This window comes from Bufo gargarizans, chromosome 4, assembly GCF_014858855.1.
Source record: "Bufo gargarizans isolate SCDJY-AF-19 chromosome 4, ASM1485885v1, whole genome shotgun sequence".
NCBI lineage: Eukaryota > Metazoa > Chordata > Amphibia > Anura > Bufonidae > Bufo > Bufo gargarizans.
Window position 1 is genome coordinate 325835789 of NC_058083.1, and position 20386 is coordinate 325856174.

General features: G+C 44.7%; 1 protein-coding gene across 1 annotated transcript in view; it reads left to right on the forward strand.

Moving 5' to 3' along the window:
- Window positions 1-20386, forward strand: part of TNFAIP3 (TNF alpha induced protein 3) — a 31714-nt gene that overhangs the window by 6730 nt on the left and 4598 nt on the right. Inside the window, exons 2-7 of the mRNA XM_044289453.1 lie at window positions 3340-3641; window positions 10997-11187; window positions 13509-13656; window positions 17342-17512; window positions 17686-17866; window positions 19315-20171. Of these exons, the coding sequence (XP_044145388.1) occupies window positions 3344-3641; window positions 10997-11187; window positions 13509-13656; window positions 17342-17512; window positions 17686-17866; window positions 19315-20171 (1846 nt within the window). The 5' untranslated portion in view covers window positions 3340-3343. The remainder of the gene's footprint in view (window positions 1-3339; window positions 3642-10996; window positions 11188-13508; window positions 13657-17341; window positions 17513-17685; window positions 17867-19314; window positions 20172-20386) is intronic.

Here is a 20386-nt window from a genome sequence, read left to right on the forward strand (position 1 = left end):
TCCACCTGCTAAATGCAGGATTTTACCCCACTGCTGTGGAAGGGATGAATTCCGCACGAAAATCTGCTGCACAATTTCATAAATTGAAGATTAAAAAAAAAAATTCTGCAGCATGTGGATGAGATTTGTTCAGATCTTATCCACACAGTTGGTCCTGTAATCTACTGCAGTAAACTTTACTGAGTCATTTTGGCCTAGTTTTTTTATTTTTTTCCGTTCCACAGTACTGGAAGGAAGTTGAAAGTGTGTGTGTGTGTGTGTGTATATTTATATTATAGACATAGGTAGATTTGCAATTGAAAATGTGCTAGTATTTGGAGAAACAGGTTTACTATACTTTTTACTGCATTTATCAAGTGTTTTAGATACTTTTCTAACCTTTTTACGCCTCGTCCAACAGTGGGTGTGGCTTAACTGAAAGGGGAGTGGTTTAAATGTGCCTCCATGTGCCTAAAAATGCACCAACGTTTTCCTGCATTTTTAGAGAAAAATTCAGCCAACGTAAAGGTGTTATAAACTCAAAACAGACAGTCTAAAAATGTGACAGATTTAGCATCCAGCATCAGCCACTGTGATAAGTCTGGCTCAGGTTAAGACTGCCTTAGTGCTCTTTCACACTTGTCGTGTACTCCATTTGCCGGAATTACACGCCGGATCCGGAAAAACGCAAGTGAACTGAAAGCATTTGAAGACGGATCAGTCTTCAAAATGCGTTCAGTGTTACTATGGCAGCCAGGACGCTATTAAAGTCCTGGGTGCCATAGTAGTAGTGGGGAGCGGGGGAGCAGTATACTTACAGTCCGTGCGGCTCCCGGGGAGCTCCAGAGTGACGTAAGAGCGCCCCATGCGCATGGATGACGTGCCATGCGATCACGTCATCCATGCACGTGGGGCGCCCTGACGTCACTCTGGAGCCCCCCGGGAGCCGCACGGACGGTAAGTATACTGCTCCCCCGCTCCGAACAACGAAAATCTAAATTGCGGGTGTAAACTCGTCCTAAGTTGTATTTATCAAAAGTGTAAATAGAAAAATTGGCCACAGGATCCATAGGCCAGATTTTATGTCTTAAAGGGTATCTGTCACCAGATTTAACCCTATTAGGCTAGCTGACATTAGCGATGTGCTAATGTCAGCTAAACATAACTAGCCTATTCCTACTTGTATCTATGCCCCTGTAGAAATCGCTAATGTCAGCAAGCTTAATAGGGTTAAATCTGGTGACAGAAACCCTTTAAACTGCTCTGTGATTGGGAAACTATGGCAGTATTCCTATAGGACAGTTAAATGGGTTATCCAATACTATAAAGTTCCCCCCAATATGCCGGGCCCCTCACACGGAATATACTTACCCCGCTCCGCTCCTGGTCCCCATACCGCCGCTGCTGCTTCTCCTCGTGCGCAGATGAAAACATCCGGTGTCAGGGAGGAGCAGCCAATGACAGGCAGGGACGAACCTCCCTATCATCGTGGGTGATGCTAGGGAGGCTTGTCCCCATCCCCGCCTGCCATTGGCTGCTCCCCCGCGACACCGGATGTTTTCATCCGCACACGGGATGGGGTAAGGCATATTATGGGGCACCCACAGATCCCCCCTTTAATAAAAGAGGGCAAAATGTCTTCCGTCCACACAAACAGGTTCTTATTGACTCAAACTATACAGTATAGGGAACCTGGGTGACAAGTTCCACTTCTTGCTGTAAACCATCATAAATAGCAACATGTATTGTAAAAGGAAAAGTACAAATGTGGGAAGTCCTGAAACTGTAACCAGCTTCGAGTCACAAAGTTATACAGACAAGGTGCTAGTTAGACTTTTCACAGAGCGGAGTACGAAAAGATTCGTTCACATGTACAAGCCAAGCCAATTTAGGTACTACTGTAAAATATTTGTACAAATTTAATTCATACATAGTTTTTTTTTTTAAGAGGTTTTGTAGCCACCTATTAAAAAACACTTAGAAAGTTATAAAATGTAAAAAAAAAAAAATTAACACCTTACCGATTCCCCGCTGATCCCATTCCATTACTTCACTCTCTATAATTCTTGCTCCAGCGATGACGCGTCGACACAGACATGTGACTACAGCAGCCAATCACTGACTGTAGTGATGATGGATCAACAACGCTGAGGTCACCTCTGCAGCCAATGATTGGTAGCAGCAGTCACATGCCCATGTTGTCTTCACTGGAGCGTGAGGATCATAACAGTTCAGCATACAGTACCACAGATGAGGTTTTGAAGTTCTCCAAGTAAGGGGTGAGCCATTTCTGGGATATGTGAACTTAAGCTGAAAAATTGGACATAGGTGAAGGTAGACTGGCTAGCTTTTCTACCTTGGGTGTAACAGCATTGTAGTTGTATGTCCTCACTGTACCGGGGTCAGGGGTGCACCAATTACTCCAGGCTTTTGGAGCCAGTTGGACAACTAGTAGTCAAAGTGTTGGAATAATGATAAACTAAAAGGGAGAGATTTATCAAAACTGGTGCAAAGTAGAACTGGCCTATAGCAACCAGTCAGATTCCACCTTTCATTTTTCAGAGCTTCTTTTGAAAATGAAAGGTGTAGTTTGATTGGTTGCTAAGGACAACTAAGCCAGTTCTCCTTTACATCAGTTTTGATAAATCTCCCCCAAAGTGTTATATGCCTGCAGCACATGTGTAGGTGTATTGGCTACCTGACTCCTGGGATTTTCCAGGCCTGTGGTATGGACTTTCCTGCCTCTGGACATACAGCTTTCTACAAACAGCCATCAGCCTATGTTTTTCCTTTTACGGTATTCTTCTGCAAAGGGTTTTTCCACCTATTTTGTGTTTCCAAAATCCCCCACCCTTCCCTTTTTTGATATTTTGAGGGAGTAAATGGCTAATTCCCCGGGGATGGACCAAACCATTGGTGCCTAAGGCATGTTAAAACGTGCTCAGTGAGGGTGGAAAATCCCAGTATAGTTATGGTATATTATCCCGGCTTCATATACAGTAAGTCACTGTACATACAGTACACATGACCGTGCATCTGGTATGTCCGCCATCACTCTGGGTGGTAAGGGGAACTTGTACAGTATAATTATGGCTGTAAATCAATGAAGTGGAAGACTATTCATGGACTTATGTGTAACCCTTCCCTATAGAGGTCTGTCTTATCTGAATGACATCAGACCTGAATGACTAACTCTCTTTTTTATTTGTGAAGTCTCGGAAAGTTATTATAGCTCTTTTGTAACTGTGGAGTTTATTTTTATTTTTTTTAGCTATGCTTTAAGGAAAAACATTTTTACAGACCCTAGGTTTGTGATCTCCACAGAATGACAACCCATTTCTATTCTTGCTCATTCAACAGAAAGATGGCAACGCAGCAGGTCCTTCCCCAGGACTTATACATGAGCAACATGCTGAAGGCGGTGAAAATCCGAGAGAGAACCCTGCAGGACATAGTGAAGCCCAGCAACGGAATCATCCACCACTTGCGATCCATGCACCGATACACTATTGAACTCTTTATGGTCTGTCAGTTTTGTACAAGATTCCGGGAGATTCTGCAAAAGACTCTTTTTGATAGATCCCTGCAAGTTGCCCTGGAAAGCCACAAGAAGCTAAATGCATGTAAAGAAGTAAAAAAACTCGCCCCCCTACGGACAAATGGTAAGAACCACTTTCTACTGATCTGCTAAGTAGGTACCGTATGGCTGATTTCTCTCTGTGTACTCTTTTTATCTCTATGATCTTATTTTGTGACTACTTTCTTAAATATGTCTTGAACATGCTGTACTGTGATTTTTGGAATAGTGGGCAGTGCCTACAGTGGTACTTCAGAGTGTTATCGTATCAGCTTGGACTTGCTGACTTGCGGTGTCTTTTAGGCTTTTTGTTGTTGTTGTTGTTGTCTTACACATTTTTGGGACAATTTTTCCCCATTGGGGAAATTCTGTAATAGTCCTGTAAGTGCATCAAGAGATGGGAACATCTTCTGTTAATATTTTTACAGTGTCCTAATAAGTGGTCCCTCTCAAACCTGAATCATCAGGTTTATGCGGAGGGCAGCATGATTTAGTGACAGAGACCCGGATAAGCGATGCATTGACATGCTGTGACATAATGCTGGGATCAGGGTGCCTGTCACTGATAGAGCGGCATAAACCCGGTGACAGAATCTCTGTTTCTGTTTCAGGGTAACATATTTATGTCATGTATGTAGACAATCTTCTGTGAGCTAAATGGCCAGACTCCAGACTGATACATTTTACCATTTTATCCATACTGATCCATTGTAGCAGGAAAATGAATTGCCTTCATTGGAAGCCATTGTAGCAGTTCTTCAGCTGTGAGAAGTATCAGGTCTCTACTCTTGTCTGAATGTTGACAATATGTTTCCAAGCCTATTTATCAAATTCTCTAGTAGAAAATCTGGCCTTGTTGCTCATAGCAACCAGTCACAACAAGGCTTGTTTTTCTGCTAGATAGGTTTGAAAAAAGAGGTCCAACTAAGCTCAAGCCCGTTTCCCTGTACATTAACCACGAGCGTGACGGATTAGGTTCGGATGCGTTCAGGGTGCGTTCAGTAAACAACTCGCACCATTTTGCAAGCAAGTTCAGTCTGTTTTGTCTGCGATTGCGTTCAGTTCAGTCCACGCGGGTGCAATGCGTTTTGATGCGTTTTTCACGCACGTGATAAAAAACTGAAGGTCTACAAACAACATCTCTTAGCAACAATCAGTGAAAAACGCATTGCACTTGCTTGCGGATGCAATGCGTTTTTCATGCAGTCCCATCACTTCTATGGGGCCAGGTCTGCGTGAAAAGCACAGAATATAGAACATGCTGCGTTTTTTTTTTTTTTTTTTTACGCAACGCAGAAGTGATACATGAAAAACAACGCTCATGTGCACAGACCCATTGAAATGAATGGCTCAGGATTCAGTGTGGGTGCTATGCGTTCATGTCATGCATTGCACCCGCACGGAAAACCTTGCTCGTGTGAAAGGGGCCTACCTGTTCTGCCCCAGCAGGGGGCTGTTTTAGCTGCTCATATCTCCTGACTGCTAGTAGCTAGATATGGGCTTTGTATTGTTTGAAAGATGGCATTCCAAGACCAAAATGACAGCATTGAGGCTGAATTCACTCGACCGTATGTGTTTTGCGGTCTGCAAAAAAAAAAGATGACGTTCCGTATGGCACCCGTGTTTTTTTTGTTTGTTTTTGTGGATCCGTTTTTTTTGTGGATCCATTGTAATAATGCCTATCCTTGTCCGCAAACTAGAAAAAAAATAGGACATGCACAATTTCTTTTTGCGGGGGAACGGACATACTTATGTGGACAGGACACGGTATGCTGTCCTCATTTTTTGCAGAACCCATTGAAATGAATGGGTCCGCAAAAAGAACGGACACTGAAACAAACAACGTTCATGTGCATGTAGCCTAAGGCCTCATGCACACGACCGTTCCACTTTTTGAGGTCCGCAAATTGCGGATCCGCAAAACACGGAAACTGCCTGTGTGCCTTCCGCAATTTGTGAAGCAGAACGGGAGGCCCATTGTAGAATAGGACATGCTATATTTTTTTTGCGTGGCCACGGAACGGTACAACGGATGTGGACAGCACACAGAGTGCTGTCTGCATCTTTTGCGGCCCCATTGAAGTGAATGGGTCCGCATCCGAGCCGCAAAAACAGTGGATCGGATGCGGACCAGAACAACTGTCGTGTGCATGAGGCCTAAATCTGTGTTAGTGAGCACTTCTCCTTTGCCGAGATAATCCATCCTACCTCACAGATGTGGCATATCAAGGTGCTGATTAGACAGCATGAATATTGCACAGGTGTGCCTTAGACAAGGTGACACGGGTATTTTTATTTTTATTTTTGCATATATAATATGTTTATATATTTTACATAGTAAAATTGGGAAAGGGGGCAATTTATACTTAATATTTCGGTGTTTGTGTTTGTTTTTTTTAATATTTTTTTTACACTTAATTTTTTTTACTATTAGCCTTAGGGGTTACAACCCTTGTTCTATTTACCCTAATAGAGCTCTATTAGGGTGAATAGGACTTCACACTCTCCCTTCTGCCATGTGCTTTGTGCACACGGCAGCAGGGAGCTTACCATGGCAGCCAGGGCTTGAGTAGCGTCCTGTCTGCCATGGTAACGGATCGGAGCCCCGAGATTAGGCTACTTTCACACTTGCGCTTGATCGGATCCGTTCTGAACGGATCCGATCATATTAATGCAGACGGAGGCTCCGTTCAGTACGGATCCGTCTGCATTAATAACTTAGAAAAATTTCGAAGTGCGAAAGTAGCCTGAGCGGATCCGTTCAGACTTTCAATGTAAAGTCAATGGGGGACGGATCCGCTTGAAGATTGAGCCATATGGTGTCATCTTCAAGCGGATCCGTTCCCATTGACTTACATTGTAAGTCTGGACGGATCCGCACGCCTCCGCACGGCCAGGCGGACACCCGAACGCTGCAAGCAGCGTTCAGGTGTCCGCCTGCTGAGCGGAGGCTTAACGCCGCCAGACTGATGCAGTCTGAGCGGATCCGCATCCATTCAGACTGCATCAGGGCTGGACGGAAGCGTTCTGCTCCGCTCGTGAGCTCCTTCAAACGGAGCTCACGAGCGGACAGCAGAACGCTAGTGTGAAAGTAGCCTTACACTGCTGGGGCTCTGATGGGAACTGCCACTGAGGAGGAGGGGAGGGGACCCTGTGGCCACTGTCACCAATGACTTTAATACTTGGGGGGGTGCACTGCGCCACCAATGTTTTTAATACTGCGATTGGGGGGGGGGGCGCACTGGACCACCAATGTTTTTAATAATGGGGGAAGGTGGGGGGCGCACTGTGCCACCAATGATGAGAACATTAATTCAAATACAGGAGGCGGGTGCTGGCTGCAGAATCACATAGCCGGCACCTGACCTCTATGACAGGTAGCTGCGATCTGTGGCAGTTAACCCCTGAGGTGCGGCACCCTGTCATAGAGGTCGGGTGCCGGCTATATGATTCTGCAGCCAGCACCTGTATCCTGTATTTGAATTAATGGGTGAGTTAACGTCATTGGTGGCGCAGTGGCCACAGCCCCTCCCCTCCTCTTCCCCTTTGTCTTTTCATTGGTGGCAGCACAGGAGGGAGGGAGGGACTGCTTCCTTCTCCCCTATGCTGCTGAGTAAACGCCTGCGCTGGGGCAGCGGGGTGAGTGATTATTGGCTCCCATGCCCCGCTGCAATATTCAGCTACAGCGCGGCAGCCTTGTCGCAAATGGCAACAAGGCTAAAAAGTCTTGTCGCCATCTGCAAATTTTAAGGCGCTTTGGCGACCATTTTGGTCGCCATCTGGAGTGTTGTAGACCATAATGGGGTCCGTTATGTTTGCGCTCAAAAGATGATTTTGGAGCAGAGACAAAAGTTGGACATGCAGGACTTTTGTCTCCGCTTCGAAATCCTCTTCTGAGCGGAAACATAACAGACCCCATTATAGTCTATGGGGTCCTGAGGGCTCCATTTGGCTCAGTTATGTGCCTTCTTCGTCCTTTCCGTTCTCCTGCTCGTAAACTGAGCAGGAGAACGGAAAGGCTGAACGGTGATGTGAACGAAGCCTAAGACTTTCAGCTGTCTTTTATTTGAATTATGCACCATTTTTATATATATATATATATATATATATATAATCTTTCTTTTCAGGTAGCTAGTGATATGATGGTTACTCAGACCCCTTGGCTGTACTTCTGATCTGTATGGTTTATATAGGTGCTCAGTGCTCAGGGTATTGTGCAGTCCCTCCCTTGTGCTTTGCACTGCAGCTCTGCTTCTACAGATTGGTTCTGTACGAGCACAAGTAAAGCATCAGTGAGAAAAGGATTGAGTAACTGCCGCACAACTGATAAGTCAAGTTAGCCTCCATGAAGGGAGAACACTCAGGATAGGTTACCAATAACAGATCAGTGGGGGACCAACTGCCAGCAACCCCACCGATCAGCTATTTGAAGAGGCAGTGAGCGCTGCAGCCCCTTTCTAGGTCAGTGATGTCACATTCTTTGGTCACATGACCTATGTGCAGCTTAGTCCCATTCAAATGAAAGGGCCTGGTCTGCAATACCTAGCACAGCCACTACACAATGTACGGCGCTGTGCTTCATAAACTGTAAGGAGGCCACATCATTTGTATGAGCTGATCGGCAGGGGTGCTGGGAGAAGGACCCCCACTGATTTGATATTGTGCGTTCCCTTCCTCATGCTTTGCACTGCAGCTCTGTTCCCAGAAAACCCCCTGTAACTCCTATAAAGTTTTACATGAAAAATGCAAAGCATAGGTGTGAGAAACAAGAGATAATGAGTGCGTGCAGTTCCTGTTCATGGGGCTGTAACAAGACCAAATATGGATCCGTCCATGAACTTTCCACTGACACACGTTTTTTGCTATGCTATCGTCAGTTCAGAGCCAAGCATTGGCATTGCCAGGTTACACGGGGTGGCACTGGGAACAGTACCTGAGTATGTGCCATGCAGCTGACAGCCTCAGAAATACCCCGCAGGAAGGTTACTTTCTGAGTGATTCATCCCCAGTGTAATTTAGGATATAAGAATGACGGAAATGAGGAAGATGGTTGGTCATATAAGAAATGAAACTCAAGAACAAGGCAGAAAAATTCCGCCATGAGTTGCCTGCACTGATTTCACTCGCCTGATGAGTACACAATCCTGCCTTGTCCCCACCCTCTTGGAAAGTCCTGTCTGCCACAATGTTGAAAGAGCAAAAAAGTACAATAGACTTCAGCCAATTGCTTCTCACACGGCCTGGGAAATTCCAGGTCACGCGGAAATTTCTGCTGCCGGTTCTGTGTGCATAAAGTTTACAGACAAAACAAGTCAGATCTTTGTTCTTCACCTGAATTGACTGCTGAATTTACCATCGACTGTGCAAAGGTCTTCTAGACGGAGGACATGGTGGGATTTGTAGGCTATCTTCAGTGTCTCTCGTATCCGGCTATATGATAGTGTTCATAGTATAGTGCTATTATTTAAAGGTATCCCCTTATCATTCAATATGGTATAACAGATATGTGAGGGTCCGACTGCTGGGACCCCAACCGGTCACAGGGGGGGGGGGGGTGATGCTTCATGCATATCTGTGGGACTTCCAGATATAGCCAAGCACTGTACTCTGCTGTCTCCAGCAGTCCCAGCGTGCATGCTTGACCTTCGCTTCTTTCAAATGGGGGACATGAGACCATCCCTTCTCATCATCATGGGGGTCCCAGCAGTCCATGATCTAATGCTTAACCCCTATCCATTGAATAAGCCCTTGTGCTGGCTGTGGATAGAAAAAGTTATGTAGAGGCGCAGTTATGTAGCATTAACTCCAGCACCAGTCTAAATGTAAGGGTCCATTCTCGCGTCTGCAAAATGGGTCCGCATCCTTTCCGCAATTTTGCGGAACAGGTGCGGACCTATTCATTTTCAATGGGGCCGAAATGTGCTGTCTGCATTTGCGGATCCGCACTTCCGTTCCATAAAAAAAAAATAGAACATGTCCTATTCTTGTCTGCAGTTGCGGACAAGAAAAGGCATTTTCTATGAGAGTGCCAGCGATGTGCGGTCCGCAAAATGCAAAACACATACGGACGTGTGAATGGACCCTAAGACAGCTTCCTTGCTGGCTTAATTTTAGACCATTTTCTATATCTTAAACAGGCATAGAAAATGATGAATGGGACGGCCTGCCGACCCTTCCACATCCACTTTTACACCTAATATAAGCGTATTTCAGGTTAATAAATGACTCCCATAGTTCTTAGCGAAATCTGTTATTATAACTCGCTCTTTCTATAGACTACATTTTACTGACTTGAAACAACTCAAGGTTTAAGGGGAATTGTAGTTAACCTATAGGGGAATATGTATCAAACGTATGCAAAGGAAAAACGGATTCCTAATTATTATTCAGAGGCCGTTTGGTAAATGAAGCAGTGACCTGAGTGGCTGCTGTAGGCAAAGCTTTACTTTTTCTTTGTATCAGTGTTGATACATCTAACTTAGGCTACTTTCACACTTGTGCTTGATCGGATCCGTTCTGAACGGATCCGATCATATTAATGCAGACGGAGGCTCCGTTCAGTACGGATCCGTCTGCATTAATAACTTAGAAAAAATTCTAAGTGTGAAAGCAGCCTGAGCGGATCCGTTCAGACTTTCAATGTAAAGTCAATGGGGGACGGATCCGCTTGAAGATTGAGCCATATGGTGACATCTTCAAGCGGATCCGTTCCCATTGACTTACATTGTAAGTCTGAACGGATCCGCTCGCCTCCGCACGGCCAGGCGGACACCCGAACGCTGCAAGCAGCGTTCAGCTGTCCGCCTGTCCGTGCGGAGGCGAGCGGAGCGGAGGCTGAACGCCGCCAGACTGATGCAGTCTGAGCGGATCCGCGTCCATTCAGACTGCATCAGGGCTGGACGGAGGCGTTTGGGTCCGCTCGTGAGCCCCTTCAAACGGAGCTCACGAACGGACCCATGAACGCTAGTGTGAAAGTAGCCTTATAGTGTGAATACGGCATATTGTACCAAATGACAAAGTCGGCTCTGCTGTATCTGTATATGCAGTATAATTGGCAAGGAGACACGCATGCACACAGCAGTATAACAGCAATTATTAACCTCCCTGCTGCAAACCAAATTCAGCTTCGTTACTGAGTAGCTAGTTTGATTTCCAAGTGTTATTAGTGGTGATGTTCTGTCCTGGTAGATGGCACTACGAGCTCCTTCATGCCACGATTGGTTAGCATTCTCGCCATGTGAGTGGCATGAGAAGACTGCCGTAATCAGCCAGTGACTTTTATTCTTCTGGAGAAGATCTTGCTTATGGTATCCATTTTGAATGATCCAACATAATATATGTCAAAAAGGCCTTAGCTTTTTGTATAATATTTCACGACTAGGCTGTAAATATTTCTCTAGTTTTAATACAATTTCTTTCTACCTCGTTCATTTTGTGTAGGTGATGGAAACTGTTTATTGCATTCTGTGTCCATGTATATGTGGGGTGTTCAGGACACGGACTTGGTGCTCAGGAAGACGCTGCACAGTGTTCTGAAGACAACAGATACGCGCAACTTTAAATTCCGCTGGCAGCTGGAGTGCGTAAAATCCACAGTGTTTCAACAGACGGAACTGCGATATGACACCCGGGTAAGAAATGCCACTAGTTATTCCTGCAGTCACAAGTGGCTTACACGATACACCACCTCGGAAGGTGGTGATAATGTGAAGAAAATAGCTGATTGTATTTGGCACCCTCACGGATGTATGGGACATAGAGCAGGGGCACATCTGCAGTCAGGTGAAGATCCGAGCTGAAAACCAACAGTAAAGATGTTGCTTTGTTAACACTTCAAAAAGCTTTGTAGAAATATATACATTAAAATGTTTTATTTCTTAATGGAAAAATCAGACCAAACCAATAAATGCATTAATACCGTAGACTCCTAAACTTATTCAGACCCCAGATCAGACTCTAAAATTATTCAGATCCAAGACTACTGCTTAAAACTAATTAGGCCCTATAGCTAATCCCCAAAATGAGTTAGACTCCAGGCCAGATCTCTAAAATTGTATCGGTCTAAGGCTACTTTCACACCTGCGTTAGGTGCGGATCCGTCTGGTATCTGCACAGACGGATCCGCACCTATAATGCAAATGATTGTATCCGTTCAGAACAGATCAGTTTGCATTATGAAGAACAAAGTCAAAACGGATCCGTCCTGACTTACATTGAAAGTCAATAGGGGACGTATCCGTTTTCAATTGCACCATATTGTGTCAGTGAAAACGGATCCGCTCCTATTGACTTACATTGTAAGTCAGGACGGATCCATTTGGCTCCGCATCGCCAGACCGACACCAAAACGCTGCAAGCAGTGTTTTGGTGTCCGCATCCAGAGCAGAATAGAGGCGGAACGGAGCCAAACTAATGCATTCTGAACGGATCCTTATCTATTCAGAATGCATTGGGGCTGAACTGATCCGTTTTGAACCGTTTGTGAGATCCCTGAAACGGATCTCACAAACGGAATTCAAAACGCACGTGTGAAAGTAGCCTAAGATCGCAGACTTCACCAATGTAATTATCCCTCCTGTATCTAATGCTTATCTGAAGATTATTTTGATTGGATTTTAGGGATCGACCGATTATCGGATTTACCGATATTATCGGCCGATATTCAGGATTTTGAACGCTATCGGTATCGGCATTTATTTTGCCGATATTCCGATAGCGTATGGGGAACACAGATCGCGCTGCTGTCAGCGCTCTCCGTGTTCCCTCAGCAGCAGCACAGGGGAGAAGGAGCAGTGCCTCCTCCCCCTGTGCTGCTGCTGCTGCCGCCAATGGGAGGACAGGGGACAAGAGGAGGGGAGGAGCTATGGCCTGCTCGCCACCAATGAAGCTTAATCTCTCATTTATTCATATACAGGAGGCGGGAGCTGGCTGCAGGATCACATAGCCGGCTCCCGGCCTCTATGAGCTGTAGCTGCGATCTGCGGTAGTTAACTCCTCAGGTGCCGCGGATCGCAGCTACTTGTCATAGAGGTCGGGAGCCGGCTATGTGATCCTGCAGCCAGCTCCCGCCTCCTGTATATGAATAAATTAGAGATTAAGCTTCATTGGTGGCGCAGTGCGCCCCCCCAAGCCCCCCAGTATTAGACATTGGTGGCGCAGTGCGCCCCCCCTCCCCCACCAGTATTAAGCATTGGTGGCGCAGTGCGCCTCCCCCCCCCCCCAAGCCCCCCCAGTATTAAGCATTGGTGGCGCAGTGCGCCCCCCCTCCCCCCCAGTATTAAGCATGGGTGGCGCATAGGGCCCCCCACCCCAGTCGCAGTGCGCCCCCCCACAGGATCCCCTCTCCCCTCCTCCTCCGATCGGAGCCCCAGCAGTGTAATGCTGGGGCTCCGATTGGTTACCATGGCAGCCAGGACGCTATTGAAGCCCTGGCTGCCATAGTAAGCTCCATGCTGCTGTGTGCACAAAGCACACAGCAGCAGGGACAGCGTGAGCTCCTATTCACCCTGATAGATCTCTATCAGGGTGAATAGGACAAGGGTTCTAGTCCCTAAGGGGGCTAAAAGTTAGTTAAAAAAAAAGTTACAAAAATAAAAACACCAAAATATTAAATATAAATGAAAAAGAAAGATTTAAGAAAAAATAAAAATACACATTAACAATAAACATTAATTTTCAGCAGATTTGTGGGAATTTTTTATTTTTTTTCAAAAATGAAAATTCCCAGAATATCGGTATAAATTATCGGCTATCGGCCCGAAAGCTCACAAATTATCGGTATCGGTATCGGCCCTAAAAAATCAATATCGGTCGATCCCTATTGGATTTCCTTTGTAAAGTATGTCTTCGTTGCTAATCAGATTATACAAATCAAGAAGGCAGCACTAGACAAATAATACATTTTGCCAAAAATGAAATCCCTAATTCATTGTATAATTTCTTTTACCTATAGAACTGGGATGATGAATGGGAACATCTTGTCAATATGGCATCCACAGACACCTCAGTAGGCAACAGTGGTCTCCAGTACAATTGCCTTGAAGAGATACACATATTTGTGTTGGCCAACATCCTTCGGAGGTCAATTATTGTTCTTGCAGGTAAGGTATATTAACCTGAAAAATATTGCACTTAGGGTTCATTCACATGTCCGCAAGTGTTTTTGCTGTCCGCAAATTGTGGATCCGCAAAACACGGACACCGGCCATGTGCATTCCACATTTTGTGGACCGTACATAGCCGCCACTATAATAGAAATGCCTTTTCTTGTCTGTGGCTGCGGACAAGAATAGGACATGTTCTATTTTTTTGTGGAACGGATGCGGACCCATAATGCGGACATGTGAATGGACCCTTAAAGGGTTGTCTTGGAATTCTAAATACCAGGGAGAAGAAAGGGGATGCAATAAAAACATAAAAATGATTGTCACCTGGAAAATCTTCCTCTGCTCAGGTGATGCCACAAGACTCGTTCAGTGATGAGTGCCACAGTCTCTTCTTAGGCGTGTGATGTCACGTCCATCAGTCACATGGCCTTTGTGCAGCTCAGTCCTATTCAAGTGAAAGGGACAGCTCTGAACATCAAGGACATAAGCTATACAATGTACAGCCTGTGCTTGGTATACTATGAAGAGGCCGTCATTCTGCAGGGGGGGTCTGCAGTCAGACCACCACTCATCTAATATTGATAGTCTATCCTGAGGATTTGTCATGAAGATTTAAATCCTGGACAAACCCTTTAAGTAAATGCAATTGAAGTGCACGTACTAGCTAGGGATCGACCGATTATCGGAGTTACCGATCTTATTGGCCGATATTCATGATTTTCAAAGTTATCGGCATCTAACCTTGCCGATAATGCGTCCAGCACGCTATCACAGAACATGAGCGCACTGCTGTCAGCGCGCTCATGTTTCTTTAGCAGCACAGGGGAGAAGAATTCACTCTCTCCCTCCCCCCTGTGCCGCGCTGCCAATGAGGAGAGACGTGCCACCAATGATAATCAATGTCTAATACAAATACAGGAGGCGGTGCCCAGCCTAAATGAGAGGGAGCTGCGATCGGCGGCAGTTAACCCCTCGGGTGCCGCAACTGAAGGGTTAACTGCCGCCGCTGAACGCAGCTCCCTGTCAGAGGCAGGGTGCCGGCTATGTGATTCTGTGCCGACAAACCCACCTCCTGTATTAAACGTTAATTATCATTGGTGGCGCAGTGCGCCCTCCCCAGTATTAAAAACATTGGTGGCGCCCCACTCCCAGTATTAAAAACAGTGGTGGCGCAGTGCGCCCTTCCCCCCACCCCCCCAGTGTTAAAATCATTTGTGGCGCCCCCCACCCCCCTTCCAGGATATGATGCTTAGAATTAAGGCTAGTTTTACACTAGCGGCAGGGGAGTCTGTCAGGCTGTTCACCCGCAGGAATAGCCTGCCGGACTCCCCTGCCGCTAATGTGAAAGTACCCTAAGGCCAGAAAGTTCAATCTTGGTTTCATCAGACCAGAGAATTTAGTTTTTTCACAGTATGACAGTCCTTTAGGTGCTGTTTTGTAAATTCCAGGTGGACTTTCATGTGTCTTTTACTGAGGAGAAGCTTATTTTGGCCACTTTGCCATAAAGCCCAGATTGGTGGAGTGCTGCAGTAATGGTTGGCCTCCTAGAAGTTTCTTGCATCTGCACACAGGATCTTTGACGCTCAGCCAGAGTAACCATTGGGATTTTGGTCACCTCTTACGAAGGACCTTTTACCCTGATTACTTAGTTTGGTGGGGCAGCCAGCTCTATGAAGAGTCCTGGTTGTTCCAGACTTATTTCATTTAAGAATTATAGAGGACACTGTGCTCTTGGGAACTTTCAGGAGATCTGTGCCTCCACAAAATCATGTTCCTGGGCCCCATATGCAGTTCTTTCCTTTTTATGGTTTGATTTTTGCCTTGATAGCCATTCTCGACTGAGACCTTATATAGACATGGGTGTCTCTTTCCAAATCATGTCCAGTCAACTGAATTTACCAGAAATGGATTGAAATCAAGGCGTAGAAACATCATCACAAAGATGATTAAGGCCTCATGCACACAACAGTATTTTTTCACGGTCCGCAAAACGGGGTTCCGTTGTTCCGTGATCCGTGTCCGTTTTTTCTTCCGTGTGTCTTCCTTGATTTTTGGAGGATCACCAGACATGAAGGAAAGTTAAAAAAAAAGTTGTTTTGGTGTCCGCCTGGCCGTGTGGAGCCAAACGGAACCGTCCTGACTTACAATGCGTCAATGGGGACGGATCCATTTGACGTTGACACAATATGGTGCAATTGCAAACGGATCCGTCCCCTTTCAATGTAAAGTTAGGAGTCCCTATCTGAGTTTTCTCCAATCCGATGGTATATTTTAACTTGAAGCGTCCACATCACCATGGGAACGCCTCTATGTTAGAATATACCATTGGATTTGAGTTAGATCGTGAAAACTCAGATCCGACAGTATTTTCTAACACAGAGGCATTCCCATAGTGATGGGAACGCTTCAAGTTAGAATATACTAAGAACTGTGTACATGACTGCCCCCTGCTGCCTGGCAGCATCCGATCTCTTTGGCCTCTTTCACACGGGCGTCATGTTTTTTGCCCGGATAAGAGGCGGGTGCGTTGCGGGAAAATGCGCTATTTTTCCGCGCGAGTGCAAAACATTGCAATGCGCTTTGCACTCGCGTGAGAAAAATCGCGCATGTTTGGTACCCAAACCCGAACTTCTTCACAGAAGTTCGGGCTTGGGATTGATGTTCTGAAGATTGTATTATTTTCCCTTATAACATGGTTATAAGGGAAAATAATAGCATTCTGACTACAGAATGCATAGTATATTAGTGCTGGAAGGGTTAAAAAAATAAGAGTTTACTCACCTTATCCTCTTGATCGCGTAGTTCCCGGTCTGTTATTTACTAGCTGTGGGCTAAATGACCTGTGGTGACGTCAGATCACATGCTCCAATCATATGGTCCATCACCATGGTGATTGAGCATGTGATCTGACATCACCACAGGTCCTTTAGCCCACAGCTAGCAAAGAACAGACCGGGAACTACGCGATCAAGAGGATAAGGTGAGTTAACTTTTTAATTTTTTTTAACCCTTCCAGCACTAATATACTATGCATTCTGTAGTCAGAATGCTATTATTTTCCCTTATAACCATGTTATAAGGGAAAATAATACAGTGAATAGACTGTCACCTAGAACCCATGCGTGAAAATCGCACCGCATCCGCACTTGCTTGCGGATGCTTGCGATTTTCACGCAACCCCGTTCACTTCTATGGGGCCTGCATTGCGTGGATTATCGCACTGCAACGCACAAAGAGGAGTATGCTGCGATTTTCACGCAACGCATAAGTGATGCGTGAAAATCACCGCTCATGTGAACAGCCCCATAGAAATGAATGGGTCAGGATTCAGTGCGGGTGCAATACGTTCAACTCACGCATCGCACCCGCGCGGAATAGTCGCTCGTGTGAAAGGGGCCTTACAGGGGGCTGTGATCCGCACAATTAACCCCTCAGGTGCTCGGATTTCAAGTGTCATAGTAAAAGGGTCTGAATAAAATTTATTATTTTTTCCTTTTTAATAAATTTGCAAACATTTCTAAAATTCTGTTTTCACCTTCTCATTATGGGGTTTTGACTGCAGATTGATGGGGGAAAATGTGAAAGGGTATGAAGACTTTCTGAATGCACTGTATGTTTGAACATGAATAAGTAGTAATTATGCAATATTAAAATAAAAAAAATAAACCTTTTTCAACAGATAACATGTTTCGAAGCTTGGAGTCTGGCTCCAGTTTTTCACCTCTTAATGTTGGTGGAATTTACCTACCTCTTCATTGGCCTGCACAGGAATGCTATAAATACCCCATTATCCTTGGCTACGACAGCCAGCACTTTGCACCTCTTGTCACTATGAAAGACACAGGACCAGGTATTACTTCTGTGTATCTTATATAGTACCATATAGATTGGTAATGAACACACTGCGATTGACTAATGCTATATATTTCCTAGCCTGTCTATAGTATGATTTCTTAGCCCTTGTAGTCAACATAGACTGTCCCACATTGCTGCTGCTGATGATAAACCTTGCTACCCACACAGAAATCCGAGCTGTTCTATTGGTGTTCAGTGAAAATGGCAGATTTGAAGATATGAAAGTGCACTTTTTAACGGACCATGAAGAGAAATCCAGGGAGAAGCTGCTTAAAGAGTATTTGCATGTGCTAGAGGTACCTGTGCATTCCTGGGAGTATGGTACCACTCACCTAGTAAATGCTGCCAGGTGGGTGCCTTTATATATACATGTACATTCATTTTCACAGGCAATACTGTACAGAGTTTAGTGTTTATAATGGGACTGATTTATTAATAAAGTCTGTAAATGTAGAACTGAACTAGATGTACCATATTTATCACAGTGGCTCATGCTGTATGATAAGTTTGACGCATCTTTTGTTTAAGTTTATACAACCTCTCGGTTGGCTTACTTTTGCACCAAGGTTTTGATGCAAATGACGCATTTATGGCATGTCCCCTTTCCATCTAAAACTGTTATTGTGAGTCAAAACGCAGAACAGGGGCAAATCAAATCATTACACCTTAGGCTTCACTACTGGTTTTGGCTCACAATAACTGATGGAAATAACTGACCAAATAACTGAAGTGTAAACTCAGCCTAAGGCCTCTTGCACACTGCCGTATGGCTTTTTCAGTATATTAGGGTCCGCAAAAAATACGGATAACGTCCGTGTGCATTCTGTTTTTTGCGTAACGGAACAGTACTATCCTTGTCTGTTATGCGGACAATAATAGGACATGTTCTATCTTTGAACAGAACGGAAATGGAAGGCATATGGAGTACATTCCGTTTTTTTTGCGGATCCATTGAAATTAATGGTTCCATGTACGAATGCAAAAAAACGGAACGTAAACGGAGAAAAAAAACTTTTGTGTGCAAGAGGCCTAAGACCCATAACAAAACTGGTGTTCTCCAGTTGTTGAGGAAGTCACACAGGCATAGCAGCAAACTAACTGTGCATGATCTATATACAAACTTATACCTCATCTAATATACAATTAGAGGTTCTTAGCAGAACCCATAAAACTCTGACTGTGCACCTGAGTTTTTGTCCTACCATGCAGGATGCACTGATTTTGTTTCTGTTCTCCAGTTTTTGCCACAAATTGAGCTACAATTCTGGTGCCCTTAGCTTTATTAATTACCTTTGGTCTTTGATCTTGGCCTTTGGTCTTGTCATGTGCTGGCAGCTGTCCTTGGCCCATTAACGAACCTCCATATTGCAGTTGTTGTCTTGGTTGTGGTTAAAAAAATTGCCCTCAAAGGTGTTCATAGATTTTAAGGGCAAGCACATTAAGACAGATTTTCTGCCATCGATTTTCCATGCAGATTTTGTCACAAATTTTGTGTGAATTTGCCACAGATTTTACCCTTTGCATTGCAAAAAATTTAAATGTTGCAGATTTAAAATCCAACCTGTATGTCACTTTCCGCTAAAGCTTGTGTATGAGCTGTTAATCTCATCCACTTTGCTACTACTGCAATATGTTGAAGATTTTCTGCCTGCAAATTCAGTATGGAAAATCCACAGTGTATCCACCATGTGTGAGCAATTCCTTAGTCCTCCGAACATATTATTTGGGACAACTGTGCTTTTACATTAAAAAAATGCCAATTACTGCTCCAAAATAAATTATTATTATTTTTTGCAGGCTTGATGAAAACAATTTACCCAAGGAAATTAATTTGGTGGAAGATTACTTTCAGTTGGTTCAGCATGAGTACAAGCGGTGGCAGGAGACCAAGGGTGGGAAAAGCCGATTTGAGATGGTCCTTCCTCAGCTGTCTCTTGTCGAAGTGAAATGTGAGACATTAAATTGTCCTTTCTTCATGTCTGTGAGCACACAACCCTACTGCCACGAGTGCTTTGACAAGAAACAGAAGTCCGTTGACAGGACTAAAACCCAAATACAGAAAGGTGAAGCTGTACATGGCAAACATGAAAATTCTGAACCATCATGTCAGATGACAGGACAGTCGCTGGAAGACCCTGCACTAGCAACAGCACCCAGCATTTTTATTTTCAGTGAAACAAATGCAATGAAATGTAAGACAGGCGACTGTCCATTTACACTGAATGTGGAGCTGAGTGGACTTTGTGAACGCTGTCATAATGCCAGGCATTCTCAGCTAGGCAGTAGTACTGAAAGAGCTAGGACCTCTGACATAATTAGGTGTAATATATGTTTCCAGGATGCCACTAGGACTTTTAATGGCATTTGCAGCTCTTGCTTTAAACGGACTACAGAACTCTCCCACAATTCAAGCATTCCCCCTTTGCTTCATCAGAGGTCCGTCTCTGACCCTGTCAATTGGTCATGGAGTATTGTGAATCTATCAGGTCAAGAGGCCACAAGCAATGAGACTTGTACATCAGCCACTAGTTCACCTTCTGTAGAAGAGAGGACTCCTAACCAAAAATGTAGAAAAGCTGGCTGCCAGTATTTTGGTACACTACAAAATCAAGGATTTTGCACTTTATGCTTCTTTGAATATAAAGAAAACAGAGGTAGGTTATTTATCTTTTTTTTATGGTCATTTCAATAATACCAGAAATATATTTTTTCCTTATTGGTAGCAACTTATGGCGGCTCTTTGAGCGGAATTTTGTTGCAGAGAGACGTAGAGCCGCCAGCATCTACGTCCTCATTGCCTCTCATACAGCTCAATGGCAGGCAGCGCTGAGAATTGCATATCTGGACACGTCCTTTCTCGGCGCAGCCG